The sequence below is a fragment of the Sciurus vulgaris genome (genome assembly GCF_902686455.1).
Source record: "Sciurus vulgaris genome assembly, chromosome: 2".
Lineage (NCBI taxonomy): Eukaryota > Metazoa > Chordata > Mammalia > Rodentia > Sciuridae > Sciurus > Sciurus vulgaris.
The window spans coordinates 190,653,304-190,669,780 of NC_136462.1; the positions used below are offsets into that span (position 1 = coordinate 190,653,304).

General features: G+C 54.2%; 1 protein-coding gene across 1 annotated transcript in view; it reads right to left on the reverse strand.

Moving 5' to 3' along the window:
• Positions 1-6,668: 6,668 nt before the first annotated feature.
• CDH22 (cadherin 22) overlaps positions 6,669-16,477 on the reverse strand; it is a 115,816-nt gene continuing 106,007 nt past the window's right edge. The window contains exons 11-12 of the mRNA XM_079127933.1: positions 11,607-11,858; positions 6,669-8,928 (exon numbers count right to left, since the gene is read on the reverse strand). Coding sequence (XP_078984059.1) covers positions 8,351-8,928; positions 11,607-11,858 — 830 coding nt within the window. The 3' untranslated portion in view covers positions 6,669-8,350. The remainder of the gene's footprint in view (positions 8,929-11,606; positions 11,859-16,477) is intronic.

Below are 16,477 nucleotides of genomic sequence, written 5' to 3' on the forward strand. Positions count from 1 at the left end.
GAGAGCATCTGAGTGAATCAGTGGCTGTGTGGGGAGGGGCAGGGGCAGCGCCCACTCCCTGCTCATGGTCAGAGCCCCAGGGCCTCCTTCCTCTGACTGCGTGAACGGAGCTCCACCACCTGCTCTGCCCCAGCCAGGGAGCTGGCGGGGTCTGTGGCCAGAGCTGGTGCTGAGACCTGAAGGAGGGATGTGATGGTTAAACCGTGTCCCCCTGTCATTCACTGGTGGAAGCCTAAACCCGTCCCACTTCAGAATGGGACCTTATTTGGAAACAGGGTCACTGCAGATGTAATTCGTTAGGATGAGGTCATCCTGGAGTTGAGTGGGTCACTGATCCAACCCGACTGTCATTATAAAAAGGGGAAATTGGGGCACAGATGTAGGTGGGTGTAGAGGGAGGAGGGGGAGGAGACAGGGAGGAGGTGGCCACAGGCCCTGGGGGAAGGGCAAGGGCGGGAACAGCCCTGTCACACCTGCACTGCAGACGTCTAAGCCTCCGGCACCAGGAGATGACACATATCTGTCCTCCAAGTCACCCAGGTTATGGCCCTTTGTTACAGCAGCCCTAGCAAATGGATTCAGGAGATGTGAAGCGTCAAAAGCGCTTCAGCGGCCAGCTCCCTTCCACCCCTTAACTCCCATTTCACAGATGTAAGTGCTGTGACCAGCAGCTGCCTCCTCTCGCTCTGCCTGGTGGGATCTTCTAGGCTTTTAGCAGGCTAAAAGCACCCTGCCTCTGGGCCTTGGGTCGCAGCCTCCTCTGAGAGAGCTTCCAGATAACCCCACCGGCCCTCTTCCAGCCCTGCCCCTCTTCCCACACCTCGCTTGCTCCAAAGGCTTCTGGCAAGCTGGTTTTGTCACCATTTCAAAAGGAGCCACATCTTGGCTGGGCGTGGTGGTGCATGCCTGTAATCCCAGCGATTGTGGAGGCTGAGACAGGAGGATGGCCAAGTTCAAGGCCAGCCTCAGCAATTTAGGAGGCCCTAAGCAACTTGGTGAGACCCTGTCTCAAAAAAAAAAAAAAAAAAAAAAAAAGAAAACTAAAAGGGCTGAGGATGTGGCTCAGTGGTTAAGCAGCCTTGGATTCAATCCCTGGCACCAAAGGGGAAAAAAGGAACCACATCTCCCCGCTGTTCTCTCTTGTATAGCTCTATGTTCTGTATACAGCAGGCGCCCACTCTTTAGCCTCAGTGAGGTATCCCAAGCTTCCAGTCTCTTTCTGGGCTTGGGTGGGAAAGAGGACAACCCTCCCCCAGCCCTCTGCCCACGCCAGGCCAGAGTCCCAGCAGCTGCTATTCATCTGGGCTTCCTCCAGCAGGGCGTGCTTCCAGCCGGAGCTCCCCCTCTGAACTGCCCCCGCCCCAGGACTCCTTTTTTCCACTCCCATTTTCCAAAGGAGAACTGAATTCCAGAGAGGAGAAATAAGTGGCTTCTGGTCACACCTTAAGATTCTCGACTGTCAGATCAGGAAGGAGCCGTGGGGAGGTTAGATGGCCCTCCTGCTGCCCTTACAGCTGCAGAAACGAGGTCCCAGGGGCTCCTCCCGCTACCCGACCCTCCTCTGCTCCTCAGAGATCCCCCCCCACCCTCTGATCCTGGCGCCCCCGCTCCCTCCCTGGGCCTCCCTGACAGCAGCTCATGCAGACACGTGGCCACTACATCTCTCTGGTCCCTCCACTTTCTGAACCCCGGTGCTGAATCTCCAAGTCGTGTGCCCGTGACCTGCAGCCCCTTCAAACTCCACACGTCCAAAATCAAACCGACCGCGCCTGACCCCGCACCCAAGGCTTCTCCTGGGTTTCCTGGCTCATTACCAGCTTTGCCACCCTTGTCACTCAAGCCTGACGCCTTTGACCTCCTCCCGCCACCGTGCCTGAGTCAGTCTGTTGCCAGCTCCCGCCAGGTCTTCCTTCCACACAGTTCTCAAGTGCACTGTTGCTGACCCAATTTAAGCTTCAGGCTCTCTCAGATTCGTGTGTCAACCTCCTTGTACCAGCTAGAGTTAGGCTTGGCTGCTTGGGACAGAAGACCAAAACAAGTGACTTCAATAAGTTGGGAGTTTATTTCTTTCTCACATAAACCAAGCTGGGAGATGGGAAGGTTGGGACTCCATGAGGTTAAAGGAAACTTGTCTCTAGTTTGCTGTCTGGCCTTCCGTAGGATAGAACCTCTGTCTTTATGGTCCAAGGTGGCTGCTTGGGCTCTAGCCATCTCAGATGTGTGCAGCCAGCAGAGAGGAGAAAGGGGCAGAAGAGGGAGGCAAAAAGGCATGAATGAGCAGTAGTTTAAGGAGTGAACCAGAAGCAGTCGCATGCCAGTTCTGCTTAGTCTGTATCGGCTGAGACAGTCCAGGCAAAACCCAGCTGTACTAGAGGGTGGGGAATGTGGTCATCGTAATCAATGACCTTGTGTCCAGTTAAAACGAGGGGATTTCCTGGCTAAGGAAGAAGGCAAGACCGTGATACCTCTCCCATCCTGACTTCTTTTACCCACTAATCTAACCTGGACACAATAGCCAGGGTGATCTTTCAAAAACGTCAATTTGCACATAAAGTTGCAGATTTAACTAATAAAAATACAAGATTCCCAGTTGAATGGGAATTTCAAATAAACGATGTGTAAGTGTTTTAGCATAAGTCTATCCCGGGCAGTACTTAGGATACTAATACTGGAGAAGTTATTTGTCATTGACCTGAAATTCAGATCTAAGTGGATGCCCTGTATTTATGAGTCAACTCTATCCACACACCTTCCATGGTTCCCCATGGGTCTCAGGAAAAGGCCAAGCTCCTTGGAGGGACTGACTGTTGGAGCTGTCCTCCAGCTGACCTGTGCATGTCTTGCCTCCTAGACAGTGCCCTCTGCTCCTGCTGTTGTCCTTCTGGAATCCCTTTCCATCTGAGAAGCCCATGCCTCCAGAGGACCATGACATCTGCACCTCTACGTTCTGGGGACATGACAGGGGTAAGAGATGAGCTGATGAGTGGAGCAAGTCCAAGGCCACCCAACAAATAAGGGCAAGGCTGCAGCAGCCTCTTGGGCACCATGAGTCCCTCTGCAGTGCTCTCTGCAGCTGGGTTGGCTCATGTGGGCCCAGAGCTGTGATTTCTGTCTCTGGGGTCTTTATTCCCTGCGATCCCACATCTGTGCTTGGTGTCCCACAGCATGCAGGGGGTTAAGCCAGCCTTGGAATTGGGAGCTGGAGCCCATGGAGTCCTTCCTGACAATAAAGCTAATGAATCCCTCCTTGCCGTTTTCTCTTGCACAATAACATTTAATCATCATTTGCACAGCAGATGAGAAGTTTGCAGCAGATGCAATCCTGCGTGAGTGGCGATTTCTGTGTGTGGGCACCATTCCTGCTGTCCCCGGCACACCTGACAATCCGGGGCTGGGGCAGGCTGCACCCCAGGGGGGTTGTGAGCATCCACGTGCCAGGGATCTGACTCCATCCACGTGTGGGAGATGGGCTTTGGAGGAGACACGTGTCTGTGTGCGTATTGTTCTGTGGAGTAATGCAGACGTGTCACAGGCTGTGGGGAACCGTGGTGGGCCTGCCTGGAGGTGCATGGGGACGGAAGTGGTTAGGTGCCTGAGGACAAGGGGTCTGGAAGCAGAGGAACATACATCCAGGGAGGCAGGTGCCCAGGGGGATGTATTTTGCAGGTGCAGACGCTTGGCGTAGACCTGAGCTCTTGGAGGATGCCTATCTGTTCAGGTGCTTGTAGGTGATCATACATATCACAGTCATGCACACAGGTGCTCACACGTGCAGACACAACTATGGGCACCGTGTGCTTGAGTTTAAGGCTTGTGTCAGACTTCCTGAGGCTACATGTGCTTTCTCGTACATGCACATAAGTGTGCATGTGCATCATGAACAAAAGTGTGGAGCTATATGTTAATGTGTATGAGCACAACTAAGAACACACGCACACATACTGTGCATTTGAATGGAGTTTCTGGGGGCACGCGTGTGAGAGTGCATGCCTGAATGGTGAAGTATGTTTGCTCGTGGAAGCATGCCAGTGGACACCCGTGTACATGCATGTAAGAGAACATCCTAGGGGAGGCGGGCATTGCTTAATGTGCAGACGTGAGTGCCCACATGAAAGTTTGCTTCTGCACATGCATGGTGTGCTGGCACGTGGCCACATTTGCAGACCTGCCAGGATGCATCATGTATGTGGTAGTGAACATGCATGCACCTGCATTGTGCACTGAGGGGGAGACACGTCTCCGTGCAATGTGTGCATGCGTCACGTGCTAGCACGCTCCTGTACCCGTGTGTGCACTGAAGCGTGAGACCTCTCGCATCATTGTGAGGGCTGACAGGGTTATATTTTCCAAAGGCTCAGCGGCCAGTGACAGAGCTGGCCTGAGTGTGCTTGCTGGCAGGAGGTAAGTGGAGCTGTTGATTCGTGACCTGGGGGTGGGTGGCGATGACGGCTGGCTGACGGATGCGGGCGCTTAGCTGCCCCCTATGACAGCAGCCCGCTCTCTGAGCTGCCCAAATCAGGAGGTGGGAGGTTGATTCTTGACCTCTGTTGCTGGGTGCTGGCTTTCTACCGCCCTGGTGTGTGTTGGCAGCCATGTCAGGATGCACACACGTTGGCGCACACCAGAGATGCAGACTCAGGCTGGGACTGTGGCCTGCCAGCTCTGCCCGCCTCCACCTTGCTCTCCGCTCTGCCACCCATCTGGAGCTTGTCCCCTTCTCCCCAGCTGCTTCTCTCCTATCTACCCCACTCCGTAAACCCCACTGAGGGTCTGATTTGTCTAGTCCTGTGCAGAGCTGGGGTGGGGGCAGGGCATGTAAAATGGCCCCAGGCCCTTAGGATCCCATCCTCATAAGATAGGGCCGATTAAAGCACCGGTTTCAAATTACACAAGATACGTCATGGAAAGTGCCAAGTGCCGTGACCACAGAGTCCTTTCCCTGTGAGTCTTATCTTCATCATATTAATTATGTACAGTGCTCAGTACAGTGCCTGGCATGCAGCAAGTGCCACATAAGTGGGCTGTCCTCATCATTATTGCCATAATTGTCATTGTCATTCATACCCTTGGTTCTGAAATTCTCGGTCAGCTGTACATCAGGTCCTGCTCAAAACCCTGAATGGTCTTTAATACCACGATAACGACAGGGACCGCGAGAGGACCAGAAGCGGGCTCTTTCTCTTGCCATCCTCTTACGCCTTTTAAGGAGGGCAGGCTCTTCCTTCTCCGAGCTCCTTGGTAGAATTGGGTGCACCCAGTTGGAGCCGGAGCTGAGGCGGCCTCTTCTCTGCCTGAAACGGGCAGAGGATCTGGCCCTCTTCCTGGAGGGACCTCAGGGAACCAGCGAGGCAGAATCTGTGTACCCCACAACTGGCGCCTTCTCCACGACACCCAATCCTCAGAAAAGCTCCTGGTCTGCGTGGTGCGTGGACACCCCGTGCACCTGAAGAAGGGGCTGCACTCACTGGGCTTCACTCCATGCTGGCCCAGTGTTCCGTGGAGACAGCAAGAGCAGATGCAGCAGCTGGAGACACAGGGGACCACGGGAACGTGGCCCTACCCTGGGACTAGCAGAAATCCTGGGAGGCTCAAGAGCCCAGTGAACTCAGCCGCTGCCTGGGGCTTACCGTGTGCGGGCACTGCCTGTGCTGCCGATGGGTAGTGCTGGCGCCAGAGCGCCCAGGCTTCCATCTCAGCATCTCCACCTACTCGTTGATCTTGGGCAAGGTCTTTAACCTCTCTGTGCCTCAGTTTCCTCACCTAAAACATAAGGGCTACTGCTTTAGGTCAATGTGGAATTGAATGAGCTAATTCATATGAAGCCCGTAGAGTACACAGGAAGTGCTCAATGTGGCTGCGTTTTAACTTTGCACCTTATAGAGTAGGTGTTGAGCATGTGCACTTTATGGATAAGAAAATGGAGGCACAGAGAGGGTAAATAACTTGTCCAAAGTCACACAGCAAATAAACAGTAGGCTCAGAAAGTGAATCTGGTTGAATAAAGTTCTTTACTCCTTGGCAAGATCATTAATTCCACGTGACCTTGGTAAGTCTTTTCCCATGTGTGAGATTTGGACAAGATGTTCAAAAACCAGTGACACCATGTCCGTGTGTCCTTCTCTAGACAACCTTCCCATAACCTTCCCATAACAACCTCCTTGGCAGAGTGAGAATCTGTCAAGCCAAGCAGTGTGTGTGGAAGAAATGGATTTGGAGTCGGGGGAAATGTCCCAGCTCTGTCCCTGTGTCCCTCACCAGCTGGGTGTCCTTAAGCTAGTCACTCCGTTCCTGTGAGTCTCAGTTTCCCCCTCTGCAACACAGATGGCAGTGCTCAGCCTCAGAAGGATTGCAGGGGGTCTCCCTGGTCCCCAAGTCACCATTTGTAGGACAAACTATAGGAGCCATGGGCTAAGGGTTTCACCTGGGGTGAAATGAGATGAACTTGCGTCCACCACACTAACCCCACCTCCCTCTCATTAACCACCCGGCATGGACTCCAGCAGACACGTTCAAGGTGAGCCAAGTGAGTTCCTCAGCCTGACTTCCACAGCCCCCCTGGCCAGCCTTCCCCGCTCTCGACCCCCATCCAGCCCCTCCCCCACCTGCCTTGCCAGGACACTCAGGCTTGCTCCTCTCCTATGATCTCAGACTCATCCTTCAAAACATCCTCCAGGAGTTTTTCAATCTTTCTTCAGTGCTTTAGTTCATTTCCTTACATCTTAACCACACAGAAACATTGTTTCTATTCCCCACAGCCTCCCTTCCCTGAGCTGGGCTCTGAGCTGCAAGGAACCACCTACCACCACCTGGGCAAGCTGCGACCCCCGCAGTTGTGTCCTCACTGCATTGGGGCTGGCAGTACCTAACTTAGCAAAATAACACCGGCAAGGCACTCGGGACACAGTGATCATCTCAGGATCTGTCACAGTGGACCTTGGCAAATGTGGAGGGAATGAATGAAAGCTCTCCGGGAGCATAAAAAATAAGGCTGATGAACATTTATTGAGCACTTGCCAGGCGTCAGGAAGGCACTAGACCAGAGCTGATCATTCATTATCTCCTTTAAACCTCAAGAACCCTTTTTTGGGAGAAGCCATCGTTATCTCCACTTTACAGATAAGGAAACTGAGACTTCAGCCATTGAGACCATTTCTGAAGGACACCTAGCTAGCAGGAGCTGGGATTCACATTGGATCAATGTGGAGTGAAGGAGCTACTCAGGGCTGGGACTGCGGCGGAGAGACAAATAGCCAGCATCTCGTAATATGGTTCAGAGTTGGAAACTCCTGGAGATGACTTCGTGCAGGGGTTCTTAAGTTAGGGTTCAGGGATGAGAAGACTCATGAGTTTCCAGATCAGACAAACAACTTCCCCAGTGCCCAGTGGCTTTTGACCCCTCTGTCAAAGTTCTCAAGCTGTCCAGCTTGTCTTCTCTTGTCACTCCTGCCAGATGTGACCTGAGACTCTGGAAGGCTCAACAGTCACTGGGGACACCCCTATTTCCCTCTGATGGGGAACTGACAGTTGGGACCAATTCCATTTCCCCTGGGGATGTTGGAAAAAGGGCAGGCATCTGGGGCCATGGAGAGAGCTCAGAATTGGAGGCAGACACACTGGGCTTCTAATAAAGACAGAAATAATAATAGTAACAAAGGCTAACATTTATTGAACACCTACTATGTGCCAGGCACTGCCCTAACCACTTGACACATCTGAACCCTTCTTATCCTCACGATTCTTCGAGGTAGGTTCTGTTATTAACCTCATTTGACAGATGAGGAAACTGAGGCCCAGAGAAATGAGGCGACATAGCCAAGGCCAGGCAGCCGGTTGGTGCCAGAGGCTCCACCATTCACTGGCTAGGTGTCCTTGGACAGGTCACAACCACTTCTCTGGGAGGCCTTCCCCATCTGGCACCTGCAGGATCCCACCTCACGGTTTCTGTGACGACTAAGATGGTCTGCACACAGCGTCCCAGCACACAGTAGGTGCTTAGTAAATGAACAGCCCTTCTTTCCTCTTCGCTTTGATGCGAGGAAACCTGGGAGGGGGCGTCTCAGCATCGTCCTGCTCTAGCATGCCCTGCAAGCCACGGCTGAGCAACCTGCCCGTTCCGTTCCCCACGCACCCCCGCCTCCAGCGTCTCCTTTTCTGACCCCAGAGCCACGCAGTGCCGGCTCTCCTTCCCTTTTAATGACGTTGGTCCTATTTCCGCACCTCTGAGTCCAGAGCTGCACCGCTGGAGGCGGGGAGAGAGCGGCCCAGCCAGTCCGCGCTCCGATCGGGCCGCCTGGGAGGAGGGGAGGGACGGGGAAGGGGCAGCGCGGGGAGACGCGGCGGCGGCCGGGGGCTAGGAGGCCGGGGCCTCGTCGTCCGCGCGGTGGCCGGCGTAGAGCGCGGCCAGGGGCCGGAAGCGCGGCCCCCAGCTGCTGAGATAGGCGAAGTCCTGCTCGGAGCCGGACGAGCCGCTGTGCAGCGAGCTGAGCGAGGCGGCCGGCGAGTCCGCGCCCTCGAAGGCGTAGGTCTGGAAGGCGTCGTAGGGCGGCACCGACAGGTCCCCGTCCGCCAGCGCCACCTTGCGGCTGATGAAGTCCCTGAACACCGAGAAGTCCGGCTCGGGGCTCGGCGGCCCCTGCGGGAGCGAGTGGCGCTCGGAGGGCAGCCGGGCCTGCGGGGGGCTGCCCGCGTCCCCGCCGCCGCCACCGCCACCGCCGCCGCCGCCGCCGCCGCCGCCGCCCGCGTCGCCGCCCTTGAGCTCGCCGAAGTCGTAGAGGCTGCGCAGCGCCGACATGTCGTAGGCCTCCGTGTCCTGCTCGCCGCCGCCCTCGTCGTTATATTTGATGACGTTGTCCCGCATGTCCTCGTCTTCGTCGGGGCTCAGGTGGCTCTTGTGGTGGCGCCTGAGGGTGAGGATCAGCAGCACCAGCACTGTGTGGGATGCACAGGGCGCAGAGTGAGGGTCCCAGGGCATTACTGGGACCCCCGCCCCGCCCCCTGCACAGTCCCTCAGAGGAGCAGGGGACTCCTCATTCATGCAAATTTCCTAATTTCTGTTCAAGAAAACACCTTTCTCACAGTCAGAACCGTGCTGACAGGAGAGGTGGTGAGCTACCCATCTCGGGAGGTGTGCAAATGGAGGCGAGATCAGCATTGACGAGGGGGTGGCAAATAGAGGGTTAAGGGTTTTCATGGATGTTGAGGTCTGGATCCAGCCTCTGAGGTCTCCGTCCTCAACTCTATAGATACACCCTACTCTAGATGCTGGGGGGTGAAGGGGCCAGCTGAAAGACACAGGGAGCTGGGGGCAGTGAAAGATGTCCTTGACCCTTGACCTCCTCGGTTCACTCCAGAAGTCCTGGGGTCTCAGGAGTCCTGAGCCACCAGGCCAGGTTTGGCGCCTTCACTTCCAAGATCCCCTGGGAAGGAGTTCCTCCGTCTGTCCCTCTGTTCTTAAAGTTTGGCCTCTGGGCCAACAGCAGCAGCAGCAGTCCCTGGGGAACTTGTTAGAAATGCAAGTCCTCAGGTTCCATCCTAGATCTGCTAGGTGGGGCCCAGCACTCTGCTTTCACAAGGTCTCTGGGTGACGAAGAGACGGCTTCTGCGCTATTGTAGACCAGATTTGCTGTGTTAACATGTCTGTCTCCCGTATGGAGAAATACACACCCTAGACTGTTCCCAAGGACCTGGAAATGTCGCCCTAGCTTGGTGCCTGGTGTGCAGAAAACACTTGAAGCATGCTTGCGGAATGAATGGAGGAAGGAATGAATACTCGAGTGGAGACCTGGGTGAATGAAAGGGTGAGTGAATGAATGAATTGGCGCCCCTTCTTGACTCCCAAGACTCCACATTCTCCTTCTCTCATACCCCTGAATGCTCCTTTTCAATCGTCTAAGCAGGTTTCTCCTTCCTCTCTGACCCCTTAACATTAGGAGTCCCAGGACTCCACCCTCCCTCTCTTGATGCTCTCCTCCAGTCTCATGGCTCTAAATTCCATTTAGAAACTGACAACTCCTATATCTCAGGCTCCAGCCTGAGCTGCTCCCTTGGAATCTAGATTGTACATCCAATTTCCTACTCAACATGTCCTCTAGATTGACCAAGAGAATCTCAAACTTAACATGTCCAAAGTGGAAATAATAATCTTTCGCCTTTCCCCAACCTCAGTCTCTTCCATCTTGGTGATGGCAACCCCTGACTTTTCAGTTAGGGCTTTTAAAAGTCCCTTTTGTTTACTGATGGACCCAGTACCCACAACAGGAGGGACTCACTGGCTGGATATGTAAGTGGACGGTGGGTGGGTGAATGGATGGACAGACATGTGCTGGGTACTGCATCAGGGATTAGACTCTTCTTGCTGCTCCAGGCAGTTCCAGTCAGGTCAGTGGCCAGAGCCAGCTGCTGGGGTCATTGGGTAGGTTACTGGCTTACCACCTATTAAGGTAGCTTAAGATAGGGATGAAGCTGAGGATCTGGCCAGGCCTAGAAGGAGGGCACGAGGGAAGGAAGGTGTCAGGAGACAAGTGGGAAAGATGGATGGACAGCTTTCAGAACTGGAAGCCGGGATCTGCAGAGGGGGATGCCCGCGAGAGCAGATGGTGGGGATTGCGGGAGGCAGGCGACAGATGTGCAAGGCTTGATCAGCGATTCCGCCCGTCACCTTTAGAGCACTGATGTGCACTTTCTTCGTTTGTGGGCAATTAGGCAGAAATTTGTTTGCACTGCCTCGGAAAATGAAACCGCTGTAAAGTGCACCCGCTGGAAAAAGGGTTTCTGAGCCACGGGCGGGGGCGGGGAGGAGGCGGGGCCTGCTGGCGAGGCGGAGCCTGCCCGGTCTGCGGAAGACCTGCCACGTGCAGCCGGCCCTTGGAGGATGGCCTTGTGGGCTGCGGGGGCAGCAGGCATCTCTCAGGGAACCGAGCAAAGCTGCCCTCTGAACATCCCGAGGACCCCTGTCAGCCCAGCTGCAGCAGGACTGGGGCATCAGTGGCCACCCCTGGGATAAGAGCCAGGGGACTGCTTGAATCCCATTTAGCTCCGGAAACTTGACCTCTTCTCAGGGAACACTTTGGGGTTCGATGGCAGCGGGTGGGACTGGTAGCAGATTTGAAACCCCCTCCACAACGTTTTAAGATTCTGCCCCAGGTGTCCCAAAGTTTTGCTCCCAGTTTAAATTCATAGCAGGTGGTGGAGCTAGAGGAGGGGACACAGGGTGAGAAGATCTAACTTCTAGCTGGAAGACCACCCGTGTACCCTCCCACCAGCCACTTAGCTCTCGAGCCTCAGTTTCCTGGTCTAGATAATAGGGCAAAGCACCTGGACGCACAGCCGTGCGTCATCTTTATGGAGAAAAATTGTAAAAGATGCGCCTGTTTTTTAAAGGGCGGGAGAACTTTGGACTGGCAAGGTGGGCAGCACGAGCGCCATCCCAGGTGGGGACCATTATCTGGAGTATGTACCTAGGAGATTTCCTGTGGGAGGTGGGACCAGCCAGGCCACTTCTAGGAAGCGGGAAACTGGGGCCTATGCATACGGTCAGTTGGGAAGGAAACCCAGGGCCCCGGGATGGGGGCCAATCAGGAGGGGCGGGTGACTCTCGGTGGACTCACCGACCAGGATGAGGACACAGACCAAGAGAGCGATGAGGGCGCCGGGGCTGAGGGAGGCAGCCATGACAAAGGCCGTGGTGTTGCAGGACTGGATGGCACCGGAGCTGTCGCAGCCGCAGATGCGGATGGTGAGCGTGCCCGTGCTGCTCAGCGTGGGCGGCCCGCTGTCCACCACAAGGATGGGCAGGAAGAACACGTCCTGCTCCTGCCGGTTGAAGCCCACCTGCTGTGTGTGCACCGCGGCTGTGTTGTCTGCTCCGGAAGAAGGGGGTGGTGCGTGACCCTGGGGTCAACTCCCGACCCGCCACCTCCTGATTCCACCTTGAGATTTGCCTCTCTGTGCTCCAAACAGCTGCAGCCCGCTGACTCATGGGTCTATTCTCCAGTCTCCCCAGCTACTGCCCCAGCTGCCCAAAGAGCCTGTCCTTAGACACGCGGCCCACAGTGCTGTCCTTGGCTGTCCCCAGATTCTATTCCCAGCTGCCTCAGGATGCTGTTTTCAGCTCTTCTAAGATTTTGTTCCATGCTGTGCCAAGGTACTGTCCCCAGCTATTCCAAGATTCTGTCCCTGGCAGGGCCAAGGTCCTGACCCTGACTGTGTTAAAAAAAAAAAAAAAAGTATTCTCATCATTATCTCAACAGCCTGTTTTGTTCTGGATTCGACTCCAGCTGCCCCGTGTTTTCTGACCCTAGGAGTCCTGTGAGCCTTGGGTCATGGTTTACTGGGCCATGACAAGTCGGAGGTCATCCGGGAAGACTGGGAATGCTCTCAAGCATCTGCCTTTGGTTGAGGAGCCTTTCTGTCCTTCATGCCAGTCAAGAGTCCTGGAACCAGGAGTCTCTCATTTAGAGGTCAAGCCAATAAGACTGGGCGCACAGCCTTGGGTCTGGATGAGGGACCCTGGCACACAGGGTCTCTTTATACACAACTTTCCTTTTTACGCAGGCAGCCAGAGAGGACCGTGTGAACTGGCACAGATGGTCCTCATGGCTTCAGCCTGTTGCTGGGAAAGCCAGGCAGGACTTGGGAGGCTAGGTGATAGGTAGCACCTCCTTCCTCCGCCCCTCCTGCCTCCTGCATACCTGTCCTGTGGGAGTCAGGCGCCCTGACTCTCAGTTCTGCAGGACATGGTGATATGAAGGGCTGGAGCCCAGCGGGCTGCTGCCCCACCATGAATCACCAACTTCACTAAAGGAGGCCCTCCAGCCTCCTTCTAGCCTCACAGTCCTTGGGCTGGACTCTTGGAACTGAGATTTTTGGCAGCCTGGGTCCCACTCCAGCTTTGTGGCCCCAGAGGTTCAGGTCAGCCTATTCTTATATGGAGAGGGAAACGGAGGCCTCATAGGGGCTTTGGAAAGGAAACCCAGGACCTCAGGATGGGGACCAGTCCCTTCTCCAGCAGGCCTTCTTCAACAGCCCCCCAATTCAGTGCTCCAGATTTGACCTTCCTCACCATGGACATAATACAGGGAAAAGAGCCCTTGGAAGGACTGGCTTGTAACCTGGGGAATATCCAGGAAGCGACCTGATGTCCAGATGAGACAAGTTTGGTACTGAGTTGAAGACACCCAGGAGGTGACGGGCACAGGAAGGTCCATGATATTATTGTAAAACTTTTACACATATTTGAATATTTCCGTGCACGTGTTAAAATAGAATGCTGAGTGTATCATTTACTAGCTTGGGAAATTCAGCTCCTTTGGACCCTCGTGTCCTCACTGTAAACTGAGAAAAAGGGTATCACATGTGAAAATTAAATGGTATAATTCATGCATAATCCTTGGAATAGTCCCCGGCATCTAGACATTCTCCACAAATGCTGGGTCATGTTTTTCCCACTCGCCCCATTTCCCTAGGCTGCACCCCGCGCCTGCTCCCTGCTGGGCCTCCCTGCCACTCCTCAGGACACGCTGTTTGCAACACCCTCTCCACCTTCCTGCCTGGGCAGATTCCTCATCTGTCATGCTCCAGCTAAATGTCACCTCCTTTTTGTGGCCTCTTTTCTCTGCTTCCTGGGAAGGAAGGATTTATGCCCCTCTCCCCGCTCTGATAATGCAGGTGCCAGGCACTGTTGGGCTGCAGCCCTTGTCACCTTGCATTAAGCTAGCGAGTGCCCCTCTCTTGACTACCTGGCCAGCCAGGACCTGGCACTGAGCCAGTCTTGAGGAACGATGCTTGAATGAATCACGACTCTTAGGCTAACTGTGGTCATGGGCTGGATCCTCAAGCTTTGGCTTGGACTCTGGCCCTTCTGCCAAAGGGTGAGTCCCCTGGCTATGAAGACATCACCTTTGACTGGGGAAGAAAGGAAATTCAAGGGCGAGTGGAGAAAAGAAGGAACAGGGTGGGACTCTATGCACTGACTGGATGCTTTGTATGCATCTGGACTGTGTGGAGACTTTAAGTAAATTGCTGTGTTAATCCTCATCAGCAAGACCTGGGGCTTTATTTTCCTTTGATATGTGTGGAAATGGAGGCTCAAGAGAAGTGACTTATTTGAATTTATCTAGTGAAATCATTCATCCATCCATCCATCTGTTCATCCATCCGTTCATCTATCCATCCACCCATCCATCCATCCTCATTCTCCATCCTCATCCATCCATCATCCATTGTACGTCCATCTTCCACCCACCCATCCATCTGTCTTCCCTCCTCCTCCCTTCTTCCTTTCCTCCCTCCCTCTCCTCCAACAAATCTTAATTAACCACTATGTGCCAGGCACCATGCTAGTCACTGTGGGAGAACCACAGAGCTAAGTTACCTGCAGTCCTGGATCTGAGCTCAAACTCTAACAGGAGAGATGAATGCTAATCCAACAAACGCACAGTTGGGTCTGTTTATGATCATTTCACAAACCATGGCGAGTGCCGTGGGGCACAAGGGCAGGAAGAGCACATCAGAGGACTTGACCAGCCTGGGAGGTGGGGCTGGGCCTCTTGGAAGAGGGAACACTGTTCCTGAGTCCTGAGCAACAACTTCAGGCAAAGGGAAGAGCCCAGGCACAGGCCACGAGATTGGAAGAAACGTAATATGTCCATGGAACTTAAAGTGGTCCTTTGTGGCTGAAGAGGCGGGGGTGACTGCTAGAGTGAGTCAAGCTGAGGCTGCGGGGAGGCGGGAGCACATCATGGACAGTTTGGAGGCTGACTTTGGTAAGGAATTTGGTTATTATTATTATATTTTTTTTAAAGAGAGGCCATTGATTGGGAGATTTTAGGCAAATAAGTGACCTAGTGACATGTCATCCATTCATTCAATAGCAAATACGCATTGAACACGCGCCTTATGTCAAGACTCTTAGCCCCTGGGGAGCACAGCAATTAATAAGACAGTCATGGTTCCTGTCCTGGCTGCGCCTACCTTCTGGGCAAGGAAGTTGATGATCCTAAGTTCAGGAATGGGTGTGGACCAGCAGTTAGGAAGGGCTGCGTGTTTTCAGTGAGATAATTGCGGTAGTGGAGGAACCAAGTAGACAGATTTGAGAAATGAGTGTCTGGCGCTGGCTGGGTCTCAAGTTGCCAAGCAAGAACAGAGATGTTTGTCTCAGGTTGCTGTCTTTGGCCGTGCGAACATATGTTCCTAGGGCTCTGGTCCCGGCTATCCTCCACCCCATGCAAGGGATTCCCTGAGCATCATCCCTGAACTCATTGAGATACCCTCCTGGGCAGCAGCTGGCTTCTGCTGGGGAAGCCCTGGCCACCCCCGGCCCCACCCTACCCTTCTAGGTGGGATCTGTGCCTGGCTCTGCATCCATCCATCTGGCCTGACATACATCAGTGTCAATCCCTGGCTGCAAAAGCAATATTTATAAATCACGTTTCCAAACTGGCTACAAATTTGTACAAAGAAACAGATGGGTTGAGGTAGCCATTTGTCACCTAGGATATTTATACAGTGAGGGGGAGGGGCTTGCTTGGCATGCTGCAGGAAGGGCCTCAGGGACTGGAGGAAGAGACCTTTGTGGCTGCTCTGACCTTAGCATGCTGTCCCTGGGGCTTATACCAGGTGGTCACCCTCTGGGAGTCACAAGTCAAAAAGCCGCTGGGATGCAACCCAGGCCCCTAGGGTCAGAAAGCATTGTGAACTTGGAGATAGGGCTACCTGCGAGTCTTGGGCCAGCTTAGAATACCACTGGAGAGATGTGTAGGCTGGGCTGTACGGTGGTTAAAATATTGAAACACTTCCAGAAAGGTTTAAAGAGCTAGGGCTCCGTGTCCCTCCAGCCCTTCCCGCGGGTGTCCCCCAGGCGTCCTCCCAACTTTAACACCATCAAACCCCAAAGGATTAATGCTGGGCACAGAGGGGCTCAGGGCCCTGCTCTGGTTGTGGTTAGGTGTTTTCTGATTGGTTATCTGAGCTGCCAGGCTGGCTGTTAAATAGTTTTACTGTGGCTCCTGAAAATACAGATGGGTCTGACTTCAGAAGCCACCGAGGCCTCTCCCTTTGTCAGCTGGGGTGTAAAGGTCTTGGGGTTGATGGCAGAACCATTCCAGGGCCAGGCGGAACCAACCTGAGCTGTCACCGGCCGCTCTGACTCCCTCTCCTCCCAGTCTCTCGCCCACTCTAGCCCGCAGGCCTCCTTCCATCTCAACCCTGCTCCCACCTCAGGGCCTTTGAAGCTGTTTCTTCCACCCAGATGGTTCTCAGCCCTGCTATCTGCACGGCTTGCTCCTCGTTTCCTTTAGGACCCTCCTTGCTACAGCTCCCCCAGAGAGGCCCACCCAGGCCACCCTGCTTAGAGCAGCTTCTCCTCTCACCCTGGCTTACTTTTTGTTTCATGTAACGCATTTTACTGAGCACCTATTATGGGCGGCACTGCTGTGGCACCCAGGGTCCAGCAATGAACAAAACCAGGTCCAGGTTGTCG